Source organism: Styela clava, chromosome 9, assembly GCF_964204865.1.
Source record: "Styela clava chromosome 9, kaStyClav1.hap1.2, whole genome shotgun sequence".
Lineage (NCBI taxonomy): Eukaryota > Metazoa > Chordata > Ascidiacea > Stolidobranchia > Styelidae > Styela > Styela clava.
In genome coordinates this window covers 331,056-356,445 of record NC_135258.1, presented here as the reverse complement: position 1 = coordinate 356,445, position 25,390 = coordinate 331,056, and the positions used below count along the sequence as shown (strand labels likewise).

The following is a 25,390-nucleotide window of genomic DNA, read 5'->3' as shown; positions in this document are numbered from 1 at the left end:
CAACTGCATGTTTCGGCTCAAGATGAAAAATGGAAAAAGTAATGTCTAATATATTCAGTTTTAATTTCGTTGTGCATGAAATATTGTGCAATTAAACAGGATTTGTTTATTTCAGTATTTAGCTGGGGAAAAACTGTATTTCGGTGAGCAATGGCCTTTCGTCTGGTTACCAGACCAGTTTGGGAACGAGAATATGGAATTTTTGTATGTCGTTGGGACTTTTTGCTTCAATAGCCTTTTGTTTCTGTATTCAACAGTTTAAACGATTATGGAGAGTTTTTATCGAACTCACAATACTATCACATCCATTAATTCAAGCAAGTGAGAGTTTACTTTCATGCTTGGTACTACATATCAGTCTATTATTTTTTGTGCATAAAAATAGTAACAACATGACTGAGAGTCCGATTTTGAGTCGTTTTTTTCTCTCCCTATCCTTTCTATGAAGAAGTACTGAAAATGTATTTTCGAAATTATTTCGTGACACTGTTTAGGAGATTCCAACTTAGTATTCAGGCTTTTTCGTTATTTTCTGCGCCAACAAGCTAATGGTATTCCTGTGCCATGTTCTGCGATATTCATCATTTAGTAATACAATTTCTCATGTTTAATTTCATCCTATGTGTTTGTCTCACACAGATTTTTCATGTTTTCAAAGGTCAAAAACTACTCAAATACCCCCCCCCCCCCCCCCCCATTTCATCATTTGAATCAAATTTCTATTTTATCTACTTTAGCCTAGACTCAGCTTTTCTGGAATTTGTTAATGTTTATGAAGATATCATCAGCTTTCATGCAACCATGGATATTCTATAAATCTGTGAATCAAATTGGATGTAAAGTTTTTGGAATATATTTAAAAACTTCAGATATTAAACTATAAATGACTGTTATTAAGCATGTGACAGCATAACTTACCAGAAATGTCTTTTCAAGTAAAGGTAGAACCTGGGAAATATTCTGTCGATAAAAAAAAGAAGAATATCACTGATTCATATCTGAAGGGGTAAGAATTTTGGTACTATTTTTTTCTATTTTGTTTGGTTATGTTAGGAACACTACTAAGAGTCTCAACTATTAGTTGGTTCTAGACTATTGTCTTAGGTTTGGTTAGGTTCGGGACATTTTTTTGAATTGAAAAAAACACCGGAAATGTTGGTGAATTCTTCATATACCTCGTATGATTCTGAAAAAACTTGAAGAGAAATAAAAGTATTAGCGTTCTCTTTACTTCTTCCACATTTAGGCACTGAAAATTCGATCCATTATTAACCTTACTTTTTGTTTATTATCGTTATTGTTCAAAACCTATCTCAACCTAACCTAAGACGATTAGTGGCCTCTGTACATCTGTTAATCCGTGTTAATGTTAACCCATCACTGATCAGTTTTCTTCCATTTTAGACTTTGGTAGATCTTGGCATTTAGAATCGAGAACTATATGTCGCTGCCATCTTTGTTTTTGTTTTGTCCTCTTAAAGGTCAGGGTTAATCCCACCAGGGGCGCAGACAGAAGAATTTACCGACAGCTATTGCTAACAGGTAGAAACGATGAAAGCGATAAAGAAAATTTCCTTGCCTTTTCGCGTTGTATTTTTCAATTCCTAATTTTGTATAAAGCATGTCAACACCGTTTTTGTAACACGGACACGATATAAAATTGAAAGCATAAAAATGTCAACTATTCGCTTCACAAATATCGCATCCCGGGGTCAGAAATGATAATATTGTTCGCTTAAAATTGGGACCTTTTTTTACAAACTGTGATACAAATCCTACACAGAAGATAAAAATCAGAATTAAATTAATTTGTGTTGTGAATGCACTCCTTAATAGTTGTTTATTAACATCTTCGCTGATGTGAACTCACAAACATCTTCGCCGATGTGAACTCACAATTCTGTCCGAAACATTCAATTTTGTCCGCCACTAATCGCGGGGCATGTAAATAATCATTGGATGGCAATAAAAAATCAACTTCATTAACAATAAATTCCAAGTAATAGTTTCACATTTCAGGCATTTGATTGGCGCTACATGCGAGCGTGTTTTTATACATATAAACCATTATGACGCTACTGACATCTGTGAGTTATAGTTCTCTCTAGAATTAATTTTCGCGATTTTTAATATTTTATTTCTAAATGCTGGTAGTTTCTGACTACATATTAATGGTCGATGTTTGAAATAGGACTTGCAAAATATTCACCCAACACCGTCAGGCAAATATAGGCGGGCTACACGTAACTGAAATTTCGCTGTGATTGACCATACTTTTTAGTTTATTAAACGCATTATGTCATCGTGAATTGCACTTTTGGTGCACTGTTTTAATTTCACCGTAACCCCTCCGTTGTCCTGGCTGCGCCCCTGAATCCCACTCTATTTTATTTTATTGAAGCCATATTTTCGAAATATATATTTTCAATTCTGACATAATGATTTTTTTTTAAATGAGTTGTTTTTGATACATGTTTCTTATTTTCGGCGAATACTCAACGAACTGTCTGAGTGATGGATTTTATGTTTTTATTATTTTATTTGCATGAAGGACTCATCATGATAAAAATCTTATACTTGTGGTTCCCAATTTTTTCATTCACGCATTGCCAAATCTTGAGGGGTGAAAATCGCGGTTACACAGAAAAAAAATGCTGCCTTTAACTCAAACTCAAATTTTTTGTAACGGAACACTATGCATAACAGAAAGTAAACGACATAGAAAGGTGAAATGGATTAATTGATTCATATACACAGCATTTCAAATAAGTAACTATAAAACATTCATAATAAATACAAAAGGTAATATATTCAATTGTATATTGCCGTAATTATGCTCAACACAATTCTGTTAATTTTCGGGACGCGCTTAGCAAATTATTGCAGCTATCCCCGGCACTTGGTTGGGAACCGCTGTGCTATACAAATGCAAACCTTCCCAAGTATTTGAGATTTGATTCAACAAAAATAAATTTTGACTAGTGAAGCTAGTGAGAAAGATAAGCTTGTTTCTTGCTATTTTCCATTATAGACTTGACATTTATTTCAATTCCAGATAGTTTTAGACGAAAAAAATTGAAAAGTTGCAGTTTATTTTGAAATTTGCTTTGCCACCGATCCTAATAACCAGTATAATTGATCAAAGCTTTCTACATCTTTTCACGACCCACTGAGATTCCTCTTGCGACCCACCAGTGGATCGCGACCCATAGTTCGGGAACCGCTGGTCTAGTGTCTTTTGGGAATCACTGTCATGTAAGCTACCTAGAAGAAAATAAAACCAAAAAACATGGATATTGTCGAAAAGTTAGTTGTCATTCGGAAGTAGGATAGGATAAGATTTACAAGGTAAACCATTGCCCCTCGGCCGGTACCATTCCATGTCGTGTATGGGATTAGTTAGTTATTTGTTTTCGGAAGCATGGTCTGATTTATGATGGTTCCTTTGCATGCCAATAAATACAAGTTGACAGAATAATTATCATGGCTGAAGCCAGAAATTCGAAATGTAGAATCTGACCGACAAATTGTGTATTCTAGAGGCCCAGGTTCACGTTATGAACATCTTGTTTATTTTCCTCTGGGATGAATATGAAAATATCAAATTAGCGCTACGGTAAATGCCCTCGTCAAATGAAACACAAATTTCTTCATTTTGTAGTTCCGTGTTTGACATTCAAATCTGACTGTTTGAAACATATTTGTTTGATTTCTGATTTGCTCAAAATGTCAAATGTTTGGATTGCAATTAGTGATGCAATCTGGTAGACTCGATGACCCAGTAGTGAAAGTGCTCATACACAATGTATTAAGTTTAATAATGCAATGTTCTGTCTCTATGTGTTTACATGCATACAAGCAATAGTTGGAACGAACATTGAATTTCATTTTATTTTTCTACTGTATTAGAAGTTGAAGATTTGATTTTTATTCTATTATTGGGTTTACCTAAGTGAAAAGTATTCAAATTAAACAATTGTTGTTCGATTTGTATATTGTATTGTCCGAATGTGTCCGTATTGAGAGAATTGTTATATATTCCTACATTTATTTTGTAAGAAATAGCTCTAAACAAAGAGCAAAGTTGTGATCGGCGTTTCTAGAGAAATTTCATTTTTTTAGGGGGAAAGATTTAGCATGTTCAAAAGTAGTATTTCTAATAATTTTTATTACATTGGGATATATTTTCCTGCATCATATTCCATTCATACTATTCAGACCGGAAAAATATTTTTGCTTTTTATTTTCAGATTCAACGTCATAACAAAGTATACTGTCCCTACACCACCCAGTGAAAGATTCAAAGCAAATGTAAGTTGATTTTAACTCTGCATTTTGTAAGCCATGCTCCATTGCTTTCAAGCATACCTTAATAATAATAAGGCTATACTTTATTTGCAAAGTGAAAGTGGTGCCTGATTCTTAATAAAATAAGGTGTGAGAGAGATCCAAAATCGAAACCTATCAGGTTACTTTGTGAGTGAGAATAATTGGATACTAAGTATACATATGGATAGTTTTGTTGTGTTGTTGGGAAATAATATCCCAATTGATTTTAGCTATTCAGTACATGAAGATGTAACACAGCTTGTATAGTAGGGCCACATTTTTGCTGTTTTATTTTAATTAAAGGGGAGCACTTCTGTATTTTGTATTTTTATATTTATTTTGTGGATGGGAAAGCTGATAATACGTTTAAACATGTGATAGAACCCAATATTTATATATGGGAGAAGTAAGCTGATATAATTATTTGATCATATGGCAAACCATTGCTGCTCGCCCTGTTACCAGGCCGTATTGAGTATAGCATGAACCTTCTTACGGCAACAAGAAGTCCAGCGATCATCTCTCATATAATTATCTTTCACATGCTTCTGCAGCGATTCCCAAATTTTTTATTCGTGCGTTGCCAAATTATCAGGCAAAAAAACTCACGGCACACTTACACAAAAAAAAATGCTGCTCTTAAATAAAATTAATTTTGTGATTGTTAATGTGTACTTTACTTAATAAGTTTGTAAACATATAAGCCTAAGTAATAAAGTCAAAAGGTCATCTCTTCTTTCTCATCTGAAATGCTCCAAAATTACTCATGTTCGCTAAACTCGGTTCAGCAGTTGAATAAATTGCAACAAGTAGTGTTTACTGTTTAGTATTGTTATGTAACAATAGAGACAGACACTACAAAAAGTAAACGACATAGAAATGTAAAACGAATGTATTGATTCATATACACAGCATTTGCAATAAATAACAATAAAACATTCATAATGAATACAATATGTGTAATATTCAATCATTTATGCATCGACATAATGACGTATTTCCTCTTTTTGCTTCTGGACGTTTCCCTTTTTAAAATTATCACTGAGAATTGAGGGAAATAGCTTGTTCACACTTGCTAAAAATAAATAAGCGCCCGGCGATTTTCACAGAATTGTGCATTAGGAACAGTGGTTTCTAATCTTCTAATGGAGTGGAACATGGAACATATTATAATATTATAGGCCAGGGTTGGGAAAGGTTTTCAGACCGGGGGCCAAAAGTTTGGCCCATCTAGACTGGCGGGCCATGTAAGTATGACGAAAAAGTTACATTTAATGGACAATATTTACAGAGTTACAAAAGCAAAAGTGGAAAAGCCTCAGGCCAAAACTCAATTTGATCGCAATCCCAACAAATTTCTTGAGCTATTCTTCGGTAAAACTGCAAAATTTGGTTTTAGTTTGGTTGTGACAGCATCAGGCGGCGCAAAATTGAATTACCCAACGGGCCGGATTTGGCCCCTCGGGCTGTAGTTCGCCCATGTCTGTTATAGACTTTCCAGTTTGTATGGAAACTAGGGGAACCTCTGGACTATGCTGGTGGTATCCCTGGGCAGTGGCTCCCAATCTTTTCATCAAACAACTCAAACTTTTTAAAATTAAATTGTTTAAAATTTTGCGACCTAAGGATATACTTACCGTACATTACATGCTAAATGGCATGCAGTGTTTTTGTTGGCGCAAGATTAAACGACTAATATAAAACAGTCATTATTACATAGCATTTAATATAATTTAATACAAAGAAGATTTTTAGGCGACCCATAGGGTCCGAACCGCTGGCTTAGTTAGATCAAAGACCAACCATAGTCAAATATATTCATGCTAAGGACACACCAGTCTCGTGTAGTGTTTTATTTTTCCCTACTTCATTTGAAAATCATCTTGGTTCGCTTGTTTTTCCAACAAACACTTAAAAGTTGCCGATTTCATTTTCTTGTAAATTGTAGATTATATTTAGTATTGAACTGTTGCTCAATAGTAATTGTATATGTGGGAAGTATCGCAAAGTAAAAACTTGGCAGCATCGACTTTGCTGATTGAGTGAACCAATGCCGCAATTTCAAAAACTTGCTTGTAATCGCACTTGGAGATAATTTTTAGGAAAATACATGCCATATAAATATGATTGTTTTTTAGTGAATCACATTTAGCAATTAGATATCCTTGGGTCGCGAGATTTTATAAAAAAAAAAATTTATTTGGGTTGTCTGAAAATAAAAAGTCGGGAACCACTGACCTAATCTATCCTAAAGAACAATTCCAAAGCAATTCCTACACTTGCCAGAATTTTGGTTCATACTCCTATTCTCTTATTCCAGCATCACAGAAAAGTCCATAAAAATGCAGGTGGGAATCTGGCAACACTGGAACCTGCCAAACTATCGTCAAGGATGTCAACCAGCGCTGATGATGTCATCGTGATTTCAGATACTGAGGAAGAGGTAACCAATGTTATTACCAGTTTGCTCGAAGCATTGGAAACATTTATATGCCGCCACTGTTATGATAATGAGTCTTTAATGACTATACATAGGAGGGAGTATTGAGTACTCCCGTAGTATATGTACTACTAATTTTATTCCTATTTTCCTTGTTTTAGTTCTATTACAAGAGAACTATCTGTGTTAGCCAAGTGGATATATTGGTACACATAATTGTTTGGACTTGTTTGCAAATTAGTGAGAGAAATAACCGTAGCCCATTTGTTTTTAGGAATCTCCTCGTTCATCAACAATTCTCGCAAGTGAGCAAGGTCATTCTCAAGGGCAAACCCCAATGTCTCAAGGTCATAAAGGTCAAGTTGAGCAGCCATTGTCTCAAAGCTCTCCCCAAAAGTTGAGCGTTATATCTGCAGAAGTCCGCAAATCAGCAGTCTGGCGAACTGGTCCGCTAGAGATCCCAGATGCTCGATCCAAGGCGGAACCCATGACTTCAAAAAAATCAACTACGGTGGGCTCTCCTCTTAAATTTATTTCAAAAAGTATTACAAAACCTGTAACAGTGGCTACAGCCACGATTAGGGTTAAGGCAAACTCAAAAACGGGGACAATTACCCCCCATAGAAAAAGTTTTCAAAATGAAATTGCCTCACCGACTCCAAAGCAAACTCCTATCGCCCAGTTAGTGCCAGTAACATCAGACTCTGACAAAACTATTATGCAATCCGCAAAAGCCGTTGAAACCCAAAACGCTCCTAAAGTTGCGACTTCTCAACCTCCAAGGGAAGCCAGAGACTTTCTACAAACTACAGAGAGGGAGAAAAGGCCACCAATTCGAAAACCAATTATTTGTGATCCTGTCAAAGTAAAGGAAGACTATATGAGAATGGTTGAAAAAACTATCACCCCCCAAAAAATGAAAAACTCCAATTCAACTTCCACCACCCCTCTCAAAGACAAATATGGTATTGCATATATGGGGTGTTCCCCATCTACTAAACAGGGGAGTGAAAATGAAGCAATAAAAAACTCTCCTGGAGACTCATTTCTGGATCGTTTGCAATTACTGCTTGACGATGAGGAGAAGAATGATATCAGACATCACTCCGCTGCAAAAAATCATCATAAAGACGACTCCGAACAACGCCGAATTGACTCCAGGCAACACTCGCTCCACCCATACAAAGGAAAAGATAGAAATCATAATCTGATTAAGTCAGTGAACCACGACATCGTAAATATTTCATCACATGAAGGTCGTTCGCTAAATTCTCAAGGTCAGGTACCTTCAACAGAACCAAAGAACTTGTTTTCTTCAATTGAAAGATTGAAGAATGAAACTACAATGTCACAAAATGACAATGTGTTCTTACAAGGTCATCTGAGTAATTCCCAAGGTCGTTCAGATCAACTTCATAGTCAATTAGTTAAACCTGAAGGTCAATTAAATGAATCTATATCTCTCATACCTCATCTTATGAACAAAAAACACAACTATCAAGGACAGGAGAATGACAAAAGGTCATCTCAAGGTCAAAAATCTTCTTTTCAAAGTCAAATATACGAATTTTCTCTATCTCAAGGTCAGATTTCCGTATCATCATTTCAAACTGAAAAATCTGCACTTCAAGGTCAAAAATTGAAACCATCATCTCAAGCTCGTAAATTCGAATCTTCTTCTCAAGGTCAAAAGTGGGATTCTCAAGGTCAAAAATTTCAGTCTTCATCTCAGAATCAAAAATCTTCATCTCGAAGTAAAAAATTTGAGTCACAAAGTCAAAAGTCTAATTTGTCCTCTCAAGGTCAAAGAACTTCATCTCAAGGTCAAAAATCTGATTCTTCATCTCAGGGTCAAAAAACTTTGTCGCAAGGTCAAATAATGGAATCCCAGGGTCAAAAATCTGATTTTTCCCCTCAAGGTCAAAAGCGGGCATCTCAAGGTCAAAAATCTGATTCTTCATCTCAGGTTCAAAAAACTTTGTCGCAAGGTCGAAGACTAGAATCTCAAGGTCAAAATTCTGATTCTTCATCTCAGGTTCGAAAAACTTTGTCGCAAGGTCAAATACTGGAATCTCAAAGTCAAAAATCTGATGCGTCTTACCAAGGTCAAAAGCTTGAATCTCAAGATGGAAAATTGGAGTCCCCAAGAATACTTCCTGGAATCGATCGAATGAAACCATACACAGACAGTAAGATCATGAAAACAACATTAAAAAGAACAACGTCAAACAGTAGCAGCGAAAAGAAATCCTCACATAGTGGCAGTGGGGGCAAAAGGTCGAAAAATCTCTCCCAGAAAGATATTGGAGACAAAATAATCGACGACTTCATAAAAGAAGTCAACGCAAAGACCAACATGAACAGTATGAGTAGGATCCCAGTCTTCACAGATGTGAGCAACAATGTCCCGTTAGACCCCCCAATGAGGGGGTCGCAAAAAAAGTTATCCACTGATGAAAATTTTGAACGAATCCTAAATTGGCGACAAAAATCCACACCAAAGTCTGCGGCATTGAATAAAATACGTCAAGGTAGACAGAATTCTGCTCGCTCATCCGAATCCGACGCGTCAGATTTTTCAGATTTTTTCAAACTTTCGGTTAGTTCAAGGGAAAATTCAATCGAGACTTCTTCAACCGCGAAGGCATCACCAGAATCATTAAACCAGAAAAATGATGGTTTCAATTCTGCCAAGCAAGGAAATGACACTTTGGTACCAGAAACTAGCCAGATTTCACCAGAGGCTCCCAGAAACAAAACATTGAGTGATAAACAAATAGTTTCATCAAAAAATTGCAGAAACGTCCCCTCATTATCGGAAAATTCATTTCTTCCTTCGAAAAATCAAGCAAAGCTGGAAAGATCTGAAACATTGTTGTCACTTGAGAATCCAAGTCCAATTTTAAAACCGAGATATCGTAAACGTTTACTTGATGATGCTGCTATTAGTATGTCGACTCCGAAACGTTTGCGCACAAGTCTAGACTTGGAAAGAGATGAAGCAAAAATGTCTTCTTTGATTGACAGCGTCCTCTTAGACGCGAAAAAGAAATCGAGAGAGAGGAGACTTGGAGATTGTGAGTATTATCAATAATAGGGTTTCCATAAAGTCCTAAAATTTTTTCCAATCAATACCATTTGGCTCTCACAGATGTATTAAATAAAGTAAAAACACACAATTACTGATTAAAATACAACAAACCTGGGTAAGATATTAAAAACTGACTCCATAACAAAATTGAAATTGTAAAAGTACTTTATTGACACCCTTTATATACTTCAAAGAAAATTTGCTCAATTTGCTGAAATATGTATTTTGTTTCTCAGGTTCCCCACTGTCAAGACGAGCGTTGTTTGTGTCGCCGACCTCAGGCGCCATCACCCATCGTTCGATGCTGCGGGAGGGTCCAGACCATCCTCTCACTAAGATGTTGAAAGCGAACGCAGAGAAGTCGCTAAAAGAGACGAATTCGACTTTCGATTCTCAGAAAAGTAACACAATTGATGGAAATGAGGATCTGATACCAGGAGTCATTAGTGAAGACAGTGCCAGTAAAAAAAAACGAAGGAGGAACAAAGAGTCAATAATGTCTCAAAATAGGGACGCGGAAGATAATAAAAATGATAGCATGAGTCAAATTACAAAAGAAATCCTTCAAACCAGGGATGATGCTGTAACCCAACACCCCGCAACAATGAAGAACACCAGTGCTTCTGCTAAAGATGGCAGTTCAGTAGATAAAACCGCGAATAACTTTTCAAAAAGAGATCTTCGACAAACATTGCGTGAACAACAAATTTCTTCATCATCGAGTGCAGCTAAACGTTCAATGTTTCCTCAAGCATTGCAGATTGCCTCGACTTTGAAGGAGGAAGAGATCATTTTGGGGTCACAGGTCAAAGTTAACTTGTCCCATGAATTAAAAAACAAAGATAGATCAACAGTGATAAAGTTGCCTCAAGCCTCAGAAGCCACTCTGAGAAAAAATGTGAACCAAAACAACATGACATCTAACGATGTCATTAAAGGTGATGTCATAGACCTAACTTTGAGTGAAGTAGACGATGATGTCATATTTGTTTCCCAAATTGTCGATGAGACAAATCGCGAAGCTTGTGAGACAAATCAAAAAGATCACGAAGCTCGTGGGAAAATTCACAAAGCTTGTGAGACAAATATTGAAGCTTATGGTACAAATAGCAATGTTTCAGAGACTGATGATGACGTATATGAAACAGCAACGGACAATACACCAGATCGCGACAATATCTCAAAAATTGACACCATCACCGCTTCTGAAATAGTACTGTGTGATAAATGCGGAACAATTCACGTGGCCAGTTTATGTGAACAAGGTGAAGATTTTGTGAGCGCTGATGAAAATTTAACATCAGAGAAAGGAGAATCGGTGAATTTGAAAAATTCACAAGATGAATTTCATGAGCCGGTGGCTCACGGGAGCATTTCACCAGCTGAAATCGTGAAATCCATAGAAGACATCGGCTTGGATATGCAGCCAATAGATGCGGATGATATTTTTGTTCAAGTTTCTAACGCATTGAATGAGGCGATTTCAGCCACTGAAAAACAAGAATTGGATGAAACAGAAGCCAGGAAAGGGATGAATTCAACTGAAAAATCACCGGAAAGCTTGCTCACAGAATCCCAGAAAGTAATTGATCAAGTTACAGACGCTCTTGAGAAGGCATTGGAAGTGGGTGATGAAGGCATCAATACTGATTCCACCGATTTTAACACTGATGCCATAAAAGATAAAACTACTGACACTGATGTCATACAAGCTAATATTCAAACAACAGCACAAAAAGAACATACGATGCCCAAACAAATTAAACATGCCACGAATAACAAAACAGGTGCCTCAGAAGATGGCACTTATGCCATGGAAAGAGGCACAGATCCCCCAATTGAATTTGACAATAATGCCAGTTCTGAATACATTGAAGATATTTTAACTCCGGAAGTTTATTCGCAGAGCTCAAACTCTGATGATAATTTATCCGAAGAAATCTCACAGGAGTCAGAATTGATAATTAATTCGCAAAACATTATTCCTGAACCTGATATCACAACAGTCACGCCTGAGAAGTCAACACAGGGTTCAAAATTAAAAGACAATTCCACTGAAAGCATGTTCAAGACTTCCATGTTCGATATCAGTCAATTTTTTGATGATGACAGTAGGAGTAACGTCACGGATGATGAATTATTCCGCAATGAAGAGCTCGAAATGAATGATGATTTACCAGAATTTTTAATCGAAGATAAAATATCTGCCATCAGACAAAAAGAAAGTGACCAATTGGAAAATGTTGAAACTGGTAAGACTTTTTTATTTATTGAGGGGGAGAGGAAAGCTCCAAAATACGATACTCCTGACTGACCAATTTCAGTAAAATTTATTCTCTTTTTCAAGATTGCCTTGATGAACTTCCTGAATTGACTGAAACGCCAAGAAAAAGAAGAAAATTTATGGAGGTTTGTATAAGAGATTTTATAGTTGCCCTAAGTAAATTCTCATAAATAATCAGATTCTTTGTGACAAATGTTGTTTCATACTTTGAAAATTTTGAAAAGTCCAAGTTTGATATTCGAATATTCGATTCGTTTTGGACAAACCTGATCACAATTCACAAACCTACTCAGGGGCAGCACTGACACCTTGATTCGTGAAAATTTAGTAAAGAATTTTAATATTTCTTTCCAGAGCCCGACACTCAACAATATAGAGCGAACAGAGAAGATGATGTCACAGCTGCTTAGTCATTCGCTGATGACAAGAGGGGCGGGTGACCAGTTTAACCAATCACTGATGGAGTCGCCCACCCATGACTCATTAGATGGTTCGCAGTTGATCAGAGTAAGTGCTTTTTAAGGCTAAGGCAGGGATCGGCAACCTACGGCCCGCCGGCCAGATTCGGTCCGCGAAGCTTCACTGAATTATAGTAACAAAACAGCTGTTTTGACGATTATATTTTTCACGTTACATAATTCACTGTGAGACGCGTGTAGACTAAATTATATTATAATCTTACGAGTATAAAATTCACAATTACTCGTTTAATGAGCCTATAGTTTAATTATAATTAGACAAATGGCAACAAAACGCAGAAAAGTTGATGCTAAGTACAAAGAATTCTATGGCGCCGAAAAAGCAATGCAATGAGGAAATAAATCTATATCCTATTCGAGAGATGTATCACTGCTTGATTTTTATTATAAAAAGTACCATTTGTTCGGTTTTTAACTTTTTTTAAAAATATGTGCGGCCCGCCGATGACTTGCAACCCTTATTTTGGCCCGCGAGCGACAAAAGGTTGCCGACCCCTGGGCTAAGGAATAACTATGAGCCCTATGGTGGTTTATGTAGCTTCCATTACTATCAAACAGTGTTCAGGAGGCTCCACTCATTGGTTCAGGTTTCGGGCACCTCACCTAACTAGCTAACAATAAGCTACAAATCACATATAGTAAGGCGAAAGTATGTTTTATTTAAAAAAATGTTGAAAATATGTCCATGGAACGTAAATAAGGAAATAAATGAACTTTTAAAAACGAAGAAAATTTGTCACAACAGCTTTCTGTAATCTCTAAACCATATAGAAATGTAAATATCCAAAATGATGCGGGCAACAACAAATTTTTTTTTCAATCAATTCCACAACCCCTGAAACTGTTGTTCGTGGGCTAATTACGATTTAAAACGCCCGCCCAACTTATGTGAAATAGTTTGACACTATGTTTTGACTTTTTTGTGTTCTAGATACGTCCAATTGTTACGTCATTATCACATTTTAAGCATTTGTATATTTTAAAAAATTCTACTGGAATCTAAATTATGCGTACCGATTATGGCGCTCCACTCTCCCTGCTCGCTAATATCCTTCTGCTTCTAATATTGGACTCCGGTCAACATTTTACCTCACTTGGTGGTGCTAGACTTGTGACTCAACTTGACTGCTTTCAAATCTTTAGTTTGGAACGATTACTCATTCTCGGGCTAGCAACCATGTTGCTTTCGACTTCATGCTCTTTTGTTGGTAATTCGGTACAGTAGGCCGCAAACTACTTTCCCCACATAGAGGGCGATAATATCTTTTATGCGAAGGTTGTGATGTAGAAAAATGAATTGATTATGCTATAAAGTATATTCACATTGATATAATAAAAAAACCGCTTTGGCTTTTCTAACCAGCCCGGGAAAATACCAGAATTATTGCTAGTTGCCTTGCGAGTTGCTTGGCCAGGAGTAACTTCGTGAATTGCAACTGTGTTTGCGGACTTCATTTTCTATTTATTTTTGTTGCAGGACCTGGATGAACTATCGCGAGCAGCCCCTAGGTCTCCCAGAAACCCAAGGAAGCGGAACCGAAGTACGGAAACCATCAAAACATTGAGGAATCAACGTTCTTATACTGTGAGTGTTTCTTTAAATTTCAATGAATTCGCCATCATAACTATCTCTCTCAATGTTTGCATGTGTCTTGCTCAGAGATGAGTCTCCCTCACTTCTGTGTGAGTGTTTATAACTTTGCTCAGAGATGAGTCAGTCTCCTTTACTTCTGAGTGAGTGTTTATAGTTTTGCTCAGAGATGAGTCAGTCTCCTTTACTTCTGAGTGAGTGCCCGTAACTTTGCTCAGAGATGAGTCTCCTTCACTTTTGAGTGAGTGTGCCTAACTTTTCTCAGAAATTAGTCTTTTTTACTTCTGAGTGAGTGCCTGTAACTTTGCTCAGAGATGAGTCTCCTTTACCTATGAGTGAGTGTCTGTACTTTGCTCAGATATGCATCTCCTTTACTTCTGAGTGAGTGCGCCTAACTTTTCTCAGAAATTAGTCTTTTTTACTTCTGAGTGAGTGCCCGTAACTTTGCTCAGAGATGAGTCTCCATTACATCTAAGTGAGTGTCTGTACTTTGCTCAGAGATGAGTCTCCTTTACTTCTGAGTGAGTGTCTGTACTTTGCTCAGAGATGAGTCTACATTACTTCTGAGTGAGTGCGCTTAACTTTTATCAGAAATTAGTCTTTTTTACTTCTGAGTGAGTGCCCGTAACTTTGCTCAGATATGCGTCTCCTTTACTTCTGAGTGAGTGTCCGTAACTTTGCTCAGAGATGAGTCTCCTTTACTTCTGTGTGAGTGTTTATAGTTTTGCTCAGAGATGAGTCAGTCTCCTTTACTTCTGAGTGAGTGTCTGTACTTTGCTCAGATATGCGTCTCCTTTACTTCTGAGTGAGTGTGCATAACTTTGCTCAGAAATTAGTCTTTTTTTACTTCTGAGTGAGTGTCTGTAACTTTGCTCAGAGATAAATGACCTTAACTTCCAGGTGAGTGCATGTGTTTTTACTCACAAAATTTTTCTCTTATTGCAGGCAATACTGAACGACACAGCTTTCTCAAGAAGCTACAAACATCACGGAGCATCGTTGAAAAAACTTGTTCGGCAGAAAAAGAAAGAGTAAGATTATTGTGTTTTTATAATTTATTATACAGTGGCACAGCTGGGGAGGGGTGATGGCAATGTCTGGATCTTTCGTTATTTTTAGATATAGATATTGCACAAGGATTGTTTCCCTAAATTGCCGTTGTTGTTTTTCGGAAATTTTTTTGAAAAATTATTCATTTTCAAACAGACAAGTTTTACTGTTTTATTTTACAGGAACGCGAATATTATAGGCATAATGTTATGTGGCGCATGGGAACACTTTATATGACACATGGGATCATTTTTAGGGAAAAATATTTTGACAAAATTTTACTCTTTTACCCCTCCAAGAAGTTGAGTTGAGTTGGATTTCGCAAAATATAAAAAAGCAGAGAATTTCTGTTGCTCATTTACATTCGAGAAAATATCAACTCCCGCACAAATTTTATGAGAATATCGTTCTAATTTTTCAGTCATGAAGTTGACAAAATGGAAAGAATTCTTCTTTCTGAATTAAAGAAAGGAGGATTCAGGGAAACGCTGGAAAGGGCTGAACGAGGGGAAGCCGGTTCGAAACATACAGAATGTGATGAAGACACTCAAAGGTATATCTGCTTCATAACTTTACTAAAGTTGATGTTAATGCAAAGCAGTGGTTCTCAAACAAAAGTGAGCGTGACCCGCAATTAAAAATAAAAATGATTCACACATTGTTGACTATTGTTCCATGTTGCGATGATGTCATCAAAATCAAAAATCACTCTCTTTGTAGCAGTAGCTTGCTGTGACAAATTGCATACAAGTACTACTTTGTTTTGGCCTTTGTGTTCTTATATTTGAGTATCGTCTTTCAGTCTTTCATCGGTTGTTAACTTCACAGTTGCCAAGCTTTCTCATATAACTCTCCATGTGATATCAAATAGTTTTTTTTGACAAACTCAAAAAATAATTAATTACCTCAAACCACCATTCACTTATAAGACTTATAACAATGATTATCATTATTCTATTTTATATCATTTATTATTATTATACTTTTCAAATCATATATTAATTTTCGAGACTTTTATCATTACTTATCGATTTTAATCGGTAAGTATGTTGATAGGTATTTGACTGTCTGTATGTCTGTTTGTCTGTTAGATGCACGCGATATCTCACGAAAGCGAGATTGAATCTGCTCCAGATTTTGCATGTGCATTCATCTTATCTCGGACCAGAAGCCTATTGATTTTTGGCGAATTATGTCGTATAATTATCGAGTTAGTAATTAATTAGTGATGGGACACAAGGTGTCACTGTAGAGTAAGAGCGCTGTTTTGGGGGATCCCCTAACCTTTGATCGATAAGTCTTCGGTCTCTGACCGATATTCTCGTTTACTATTTTTTACAAAATTTAAACATAATTCTTTATTCTCGGATCATGTATTACTTTCTGAAACTTTCAATTTATTCATCAATATTTATCATTCTTAATTCTCATGGATTTGAATCATTTACTATTTTTCTAGGCTTCTAAATCATTTATTATTTCTCACAACAGAGCCATAAACCTGATGAAGAAAGACTGGGGAACGTTGCCTCGCTTGTCAGCATGCAGCAAGATATTTAGGAGTACGAGATTGGATTGTTGTCATCACTCGATGGTACTACAGAGCTGGTTTTCACACAAATCATTTCAAGCATTGTCGCCACAGACAAGAAAAGTTGTGATGAGGTTAGCTTGGCATGCTCAAAGCTCTTTTCATGTACCAAGTGGTTTTGTGTGATATTTGTCAGTTTTCAATTGTGTTTCCCAAAATTAGTTGTAAATAAAGGAATAAAAATTAGTCCTGAAAAACTCTGATAGACTAGGCTTAAATTAGCTATCACTACATTGGTTAATATTTCAAAAAAATGATGGTTTTGAACTTCCAGAATAAGCTTGTTCAAAAGTTTTTTCAAAAATAGCATCCACTCTTCAAAATAGGCGTAACAAATTTTGCTATAGTGAAGTATAGGGGGAATTTATCCGGGGACAAGCGTCGAAGAAACGTCCATTGCGACACTTTGACGACTCGCCAAATGGCATCTAAACTTAACACAACACAAATTGAAGTACCTCATTAGTCAAACTCAGCACTATGAACAGGACTGCCATCGACATTAACCCAAAAACGAGAATATCGGTTGGAAACCGAAGACTTATCGATCGAGAGTTAGGGGATCCCCCAAAACAGAAACTGCGGTTTCGATTCATCCGCTCTTGTAACTTGCGCAGTGCGCATCGCACACACACACTCGGCGGATCTCAAAATTCTCTCGCTTTACAAAAATCTAGATCACTTGATCACTAATTAATTAATAACTCGCTAATTAAACGACATAATTCATCCAAAATTAATAGGCTTTTGGTCCGACATATGATGAATGCACATGCAAAATCCGGAGCAGATTCACAATCTCGCTTTCGTGAGATATCAAGTGCATCTAGCAGACAGACAGACATACAGACAAATACCTATCAACATACTCATCGATTGAAATCGATAAGTAATAAGGACATCAGGGAAACATAATAATATAGCAAAGAACGAAGTGTATTCATGCCAAAGCGACCGTGTCTAATCACACTTGATAGGATTTGCTCCAGCAGTTCTTTTTTCCTAAAAACTATTTGTTCCATCTTGCTGCAGCTCACTTCTATGTCACTTTCACTTGCGTTATGAATGTGCGTAGCAATCAATAAGGTTATAAAACATCACGTCTATTAAATCAATCATTCAAATTGACCAATCTAAGTACTCTGGTTTAAGAAACGCTACCTCTGAAATGTATCAAAAATAAGGACTCGTGTCAAAAAGAACAAATTTCAGAATAAAAGGACGCTATGGCAGCCCTAATCATGAGTCTCATTACCTTTTTCAGCATCAAAGGTTCAAACGTGAAGCAACAACTTCAGTTCCTCTCGTCTCTTCTCAGCGAGTCTGATACGAGGATGCAGACTTACCAATGGCTGTTAGAGGTGGGTTTGTCTGTTATATAGTAAATGCTGAACAAAGTTTTGGCTCTGAACAGGAAGCCGCTGATCTGTGAGAGACTGTTATATGGTGAATACAGTGTTTCATTCTGACCGGGGATCTGTTATTTTGTGGGCGGTTCGAAATTGTCAGCCAGGTCCATAACGCGAAGTTCAACATTTTGAGATTGGTTGGTGATATATTGGTGACTGGTAACTGGACGGAAGGCCGTGGTTCACTATATGATTTGGCCGTTTTATCAACTTTTATCTAAGTATAAAAATTTATTTAATAAATTTCAAGTCTGCATATCTCGAATAATAAAATATATTCATACCATACCTATATGGACTGGTAACCAAACGAGAGGTCACATTTGCCACATAGGCTGATATATTAACTGTTATCCAAGTATTGAAAAATAACTTCTAAATTTCAAATCTGCATATCTTAGACAATAAAATATTTCCATACCCGACAGGTTGCAAAACAAGAGGTCGTCGTATTATTAAACCATCTTTATGTTTCAGATTATGCATTGTCATCCGAATCCCGACATAATTCAACGTGCAATCCAGTCGAGTCTCAGGGAGAGAGATTTCAAACAATCACCTTTCAATTACTCAAGTTTGAAAACTGCGTTGACTTCAGCAGGAATCGAATCAAGAATATTCAGCTCAAATAAAAATGCGGAAAAAGTAATAAAAGAAGAGTAAGTGCAGTTGGTTTCGCTTTGGTGAGCCCTATCTTCTAACGGGCACTCAATATGGTTGTTGAAGTTCTGGCAAAACGAAATGATCTTTATGTCATGTAATCCCAACTGATAGTAAAATTCTTGAATCATTGCTCTGCTCCAAGCAAGGCTCCACATAAACTGTCCGTATAATAAGACTAATGCCTGAATTCATTATTAAATTTGCTTAATTTCCATCCAAAACGGTTTTATAGCAATGGCCTAAGATATGTTTCTTCATATTTCATATGCATATGATAATGTAGACTCTCACTTTTGAATGTAAATTTGCGGAACCCTGGTTGAAAACCTATGGTTTAGTGCTTTTTCCAAATTCACACTGCATTGTTTGTGCTAATATGTTGCATATAAAACAGCTAATTTCCCTAAATGTATAAGTTTCCCTACTTGTGTCATCCCAATTGTTATTACATCTGTGTGCATTCTTATTTATGTCTATGTGCCCTGATTCTATGTGAGCTGATTACAGTGTGTGTGCCTCGAATTTCCTGCTTATTGCTCCCAAGTTGTCTACGTGTCTCTATGTGAGCTGATTACAGTATGTGTACCTCAATATTCCTTCTAATTGCTCCCAAATTTTCCACGTATCCTTATTTTATATGAGCTTATTGCAGTATGTGGACTTCTAATTGCTCCCACATTTTCTGTCTATGTGTTGCCCTTCTAATTGCTCCCAATGTTTCCTTATTCTATGTGAGTCGATTGCAGTATGTGTCCCACAATTTACCTTCTAATTGCATTCAAATTGTTTGTCTATGTGTCCTTATTCTATGTGAGCTGATTGCTTGTGTGCTTTTTTCTTGTAATTCCCCTCACATTGTTTATGTGTCCTAAGATAAACAATTCTGTATTGCAGACCCATTGACTCTTCCATATGTGAGAATTGTCTGAAGAGAAGACGAAGAAAAACATCAAAGAGCTTGATGGGAATAGTAAAGGTTCGTGCATTCTTGAATTTTTTTTGGGGGGGGGGGGGCTCGAGTTATTGACTCGACTTGAGTTGGACTCGAGTTACAATTTATCAAAGGCTCAAAGTGACCCTAGTCATCTAAATCAGTGGTCATACAGTTTTCTATTAGATCGGGAAATTGAGGTATTATCATTACGTAACAATTAGAATTATGCGTCATTATTAGATTTGATCTGGTAGTATTCAATATGCAAGATCAAGTTTTGCAGTAATACTAAATCACAAGGGGACACATTGTCTGTTTTCTCATATATCCACATTTCATCGTGGGTCGCATGAAAAATAACAATAAAAGTGGGTCACGGAATGAAAAAGTTGAGAAGCACAGATCTAAATACCAGGATTCTGACTCATTATGAACTGGGCACTAATGAGACTCAATGATTGTCCATGACTCGATTTGACTAGCAATGAAGGTTTTGAGGACTTTTACTCAACACAAGATGGGATTACATATTCATGTTTATAAGCACTAAACCAACAACATAATTCAGATATCAGAGAAGGCAGAGGAATACTTAGCCTTGAGTGGTGGCTAGAACTTACCATCACTTAATAAACCACTCAATGGTGTTGGGGATTCCATGTTTCTATGTGTACCGCTGTTAGGTCATGTATACCTCATTGCGTTTATTTGTATCTTCATTGTGTGTATGTGTACCCTCATTGTGTCTATGTGTAGTTCTCATTGTGTGTATGTGCACACACATTGTATATATTTGTGTCTTCATTGTGTGTATGTGTACCCTCATTGTGTCTATGTGTAGTTCTCATTGTGTGTATGTGCACACACATTGTGTATATTTGTGTCTTCATTGTGTGTATGTGCACACACATTGTATCTATTTGTGCCCTCATTGTGTGTATGTGTCTCTAAATCCCAATTCTCTTCCACAGGTCCTGAGCACAACAATCCATGTTCATCCATTAACGCTCACGTCTCACCAGAAATCAGACTTTGCGGTTTTTCTTCTTCTGCTGATGCAAGATGAGAAACTGATCCATTGGTTGGGCGACATCGAGGAGATGTTGGAGATTCTGATACGAGGATTGAAGAACTGGCAATCTGCTGTAAGTGTTGACATGAAAATCATTTATAATCATATATTATCTCAATTGCTTTCGGCATTTTGGTGATCACTTGTAACTTTGCTCAGAGATGATGAATGTTTTAAAACAAAATTGCTCATAAGTATATTATCTGCGGATGTATGTTGTAACAATGGCTGTTTTACAGCATATTCTAGCGAATATTAGTTGTTAATTTACTTGCAAACTTGCCTACCGTTAGTTGTAATTATCACAGAAATACTGGCTTTCCCAGAAAATAAGGGTCTTATTTTAATTTTCCTTCAGATAATAACACTAGGGCTTATTTAGCGTGGATATCTTTCATTTATATTTGTCAAAAATAAAATTACAAGTTAGAGAATTGTGAGATTTTCAAATATACAAAATGTGAAAACCGATATCCATTCAATTATAAATAACACGTTTCTATTTAAAATAACTGCTAAACATAAATAAGTAATCATTTAAAACCTGTAGGAGAGATTTCTCGATATCGACTAGGTCAAAAAAAATTTGCGTTATTGACTAGGTCCTATTTTTGGGGAAACACATCAGGAATGGCAGATGCATCAGAATTGGAAGTTAATGTGACGATTGTTAATAGACAGGAATAATTGCGACCCGCGCGCTACCGGAAATATGTATATTTGGCCCAGTTGTATATTAATTTTGCCGACCACTGGTTCACGACAGACATCATTTGTGTATTTTTCTCATTATAGAAATACACCATAACTCGACGTCTAGTTGAGCTCTATCCTCAGTTGAACGTTGTTGCTGATATTGCAGAAAAAATCCGTTTCCATGGCGATCGTTTGCATGAACTAAGCAAGCTGATATCTTTTGCAACTTTGAGGATTCACGTCTTCGGAGAGGAAAGCAGGACAGCCGTTCTGGATAATTATGCGGATCTTGAGGTTTGATTATTTGTTGACATTTCAGGGATATGAGAGTTTAGGTTTAGGCTATTGATGGGCGCCAAATGCTCACTTCTTTGCTCCTGTTTTCTTTTTATTGGCCTCAGCTGCTGCCTTGGTTTCATCCACATTCCCGGCCTTTCTGGTAGTTTCCTTGATGACTCCAACAGCAATAGTCTGTCGCAGGTCGCAAACTCAAATTTGGAACCTGGTCTGCAAATTGGATGAAAAACTAAAAAATATGAAAACCCTGGCATGCTTGAGTAATTTGATGTAACTCGTGAGAAGTGTCAGTAAACATTTGCTAATGCTGGACTTGAAACATTCAAATTCTATATCAAGGGGGGGAGGCAAGGTTTTTTGACCCAGGGCCAACAATTTTGCCCAGCCAGACTGGCGAGCCATGTAAGTGTGACGAAAAAAGTTACATTTTATGAACAACATTTACAATGTTACAAAAGCAAAAATGGAAAACAATAAGCCTCGTGCCAAAACAAAATTTAATCGCAATCACAACAAATTCATTGAGCTATTTTTTAGCTGAAACAGCAAAATTTGGTTCAAGTTTGGTCGTGGCAGCATCAGGCGGGCCAGATTGAATTACCCAACGGGCCGGATTTGGCATGCAGGCTGTAGTTTGTTCATGTAAGCTCTATACCTCTAATCATTTCTTATTTCACTCTATATAAGGCTCGGTACAAGCAGCCATGTATATGTGATGACACGCTAGGAGAGGTCATAATATTCTGCCACTATGAGCTTTATCCAACCACTAATGATATATTTCAGGCTCTAGTTGACATCGTGGACCACCTGAACCCTGAAAACATTGAATTATTGTTGTTACCTGACGAATCTGCTGAACCAATCGGAAGCCAGAAGAGATCGTACCATCACCTCAGCCTACTGCTACCTCTGCTCAACATCTGCATTGGAGATGAGTGCAAGAACAGGACTGTACTGGTGAGATTTATTACAAATAAAGCTTGTTTAATTCATTTATAGGGCATTTCGAATCGAATATTCAATTTTTGAAATCAGTTCAGACTGAAAATTTCAAATTGCCGCCATCTTGTTTTTAATTCGTTCACCAATTGTCAGTTGATTCTGCCGTTTTTTTAGATCGTATTTGTAAGATTGGATTAATTGATGGAGCATGTTTCATATTGTGTGTGAATTCTCACCGAACTGTCTGATTGATATATGCTTTTTTTGGTTCCATTACATTTGAACCCACGTACATTTGAACCCATGACTATTGCACCTATGGAATTTTTTTTGTTTCACGGATAGTTGAACCCATACTAACCCTAACCCATGGGTTTTAGCACCCGCATATAGATTGAACCCGTGGATATACGCATGGGTTCAAATGTACATGGGTTCAAATGTACGGTCACCGCTATTTTTGAGTAGTTAAGTGTCTGCAGGGCTCATTACAATAAAAAAGTTACAGCACCTTATGTTCCGTTATATCCTCGACGCTGTGGCGCGTCTTGCTGAAGGTTAGGAACACCCTCGCCACTGCACCCACCATGAGCGATAATGCGGACTCCTGGTTGTCATAGGGTGGCTCACGTAACCGCCGGTCAGTTACGACTTCCCCCACCATCGAGTTGATGCTTTCGAAAACAAATAACTGTCTAATTAATTCCATACTCGACATGGACAGGTAACCGGGCGAGAGGCCGTGGTTCGTCATATGATTGAGCCGTCCTATCACCTTCCCTCTCATTTGGGATAAATATGTAAATCCTGAATGCGGTAATGAGTCAAGCATACTTATACCTGCCTTGAACTCAACGCGTGATGATTGAATTAAGCCTGAATAAATCTTCCATAAACTAATCTCAATTTCATCCACCAGGCTGTGCTAGAGCGCCTCAGTACAATTCTGCGAACAATGAACAAGCGAATACGAGACAATGGGGCCATCTACAAGTCACAAGTAAAATATGAACTCAGTTTATTCACGAAGAATGTGCGATTACTCATTCAAAAAGCTCCAAAGAAGAATAAGGTAATATTATTTTAACTACTTATAAAATGCCATTTGAATATTTTAGGCCCAATTGATGATTGAACCCTTTGCACTTAGCATCAACTTTTCTCTGTTTGTTGCCATTTGTATAATTATAATTAAATTATAGGCTCATTAAACGAGTAATTGTGAATTTTATACTTGTAAGGTTATAATATAATTTAGTCCACACATGTATCACAATAAATTCGAAGATGAGAATCGCGGGGTGGATTACATTACTCCGCGGGCCGTAAGTTGCCGACCCCTGATATACAGAGCGGGCCAAAAGTTGAGTTACAGTTACTGTATTATTTGTCGGCATTTGCTGTAACACCAATTTTGGCACACTCGCCTTAGGGTTAGAATAAATATTCTTACGAAGTCTGATGTTCGAATATCCGTCGCTCTGCTCATGCCAGATGACTACGCCTAGAATTAAATTTATCAATATTTCAAAATATTCCGTGACAAGAGGTCATGGGTCATTGCATTTTAAATAAATTCATTGACTTTCTCTTCTTAAGGATAATTGCTCAAATTACAATTTCTTCTCTGCAGGCCTCAATTTTCAAATATTTACGCTCGGCTCCGGTGCATGAAGAAATAATCGATAACAGTTTGGAGCAATCCAGTGACTCAGAGGTTGATGTTAACCTATCCTACAATGATGCTGACGATGAGGTTAAAGGTCGTGAAGAGGTCAAGGGTCAAAGTTTAAAGTTCAAAAAACTTGATGGTGACATCGCTGAAGTTTTGAAAAATAAAATAATTGGAATGGCAGGAAAGCGATGATATCACAATTCTTTGTGACTGTGTTTTTGTGTTGTCACAATGATTCTTTGGGGTTTCACAATTGATTTCTTTTGTTTGTGTCACAATGATCATGACATGCGCGTATGCCATCATAATTGTTTTTGTCAGGGAACTATTTAAACAGATTTCTGTATTTCTATTTTTTTATATTTTAGCGAAAAATGAGAACTTTAACTGCTTTTGATTGTTTTTTTTTGCTTTAAAGATTCTTTTGCTTCATGGATTGAACATGTGTTTTTGTATCTGTGGTCGAATGAAAGGTTGCTTCGAGCAGGAAGCTTCAAACTGGGGTTCTCTCCCCTAAAAGGGTCACAAAATATTTCAATGAGGGTTGCGGTAAAGGGTTATTTAAAGAATGGTTTCAGCAGGCCTCTTCTAACTGGGTATAGGCCACTAAACGGTGTAAATGGGGATTGCGTTAAAATCTTTTTAAAATCAATACCTTTTAAAAAAAAAACATCGATCTAATTTGAAAGATTCAGAACCAGTACGGCAATTTATGTGAAGTTGGTGCAGCTTAGGTCATGACATACGTTGGTAAATATTAGGGATGGGCCGGGATCCAGACGCGGATTCGAGTCGAATCCACGCATTTTTTGTACTCTGATTTGATTTCGAGTCCACATCATTT

At 36.9% G+C, this 25,390-nt stretch overlaps 1 protein-coding gene across 1 annotated transcript; it reads left to right on the top strand.

The window, feature by feature from the left end:
• The first annotated feature begins 738 nt into the window (after positions 1-738).
• Positions 739-24,987, top strand: LOC120338785 (uncharacterized). The gene is made up of 19 exons (XM_039406734.2): positions 739-1,006; positions 4,251-4,311; positions 6,650-6,772; positions 7,044-9,846; positions 10,097-12,112; positions 12,208-12,269; positions 12,499-12,651; positions 14,101-14,208; positions 15,160-15,245; positions 15,686-15,817; positions 16,756-16,929; positions 18,120-18,216; positions 18,742-18,923; positions 19,822-19,903; positions 20,833-21,006; positions 21,729-21,923; positions 22,713-22,886; positions 23,791-23,943; positions 24,505-24,987. The coding sequence occupies exons 1-19, from the start codon at positions 924-926 to the stop codon at positions 24,736-24,738; spliced, it is 7,092 nt and encodes a 2,363-aa protein (XP_039262668.2). The 5' UTR covers positions 739-923; the 3' UTR covers positions 24,739-24,987.
• Positions 24,988-25,390: the final 403 nt, after the last annotated feature.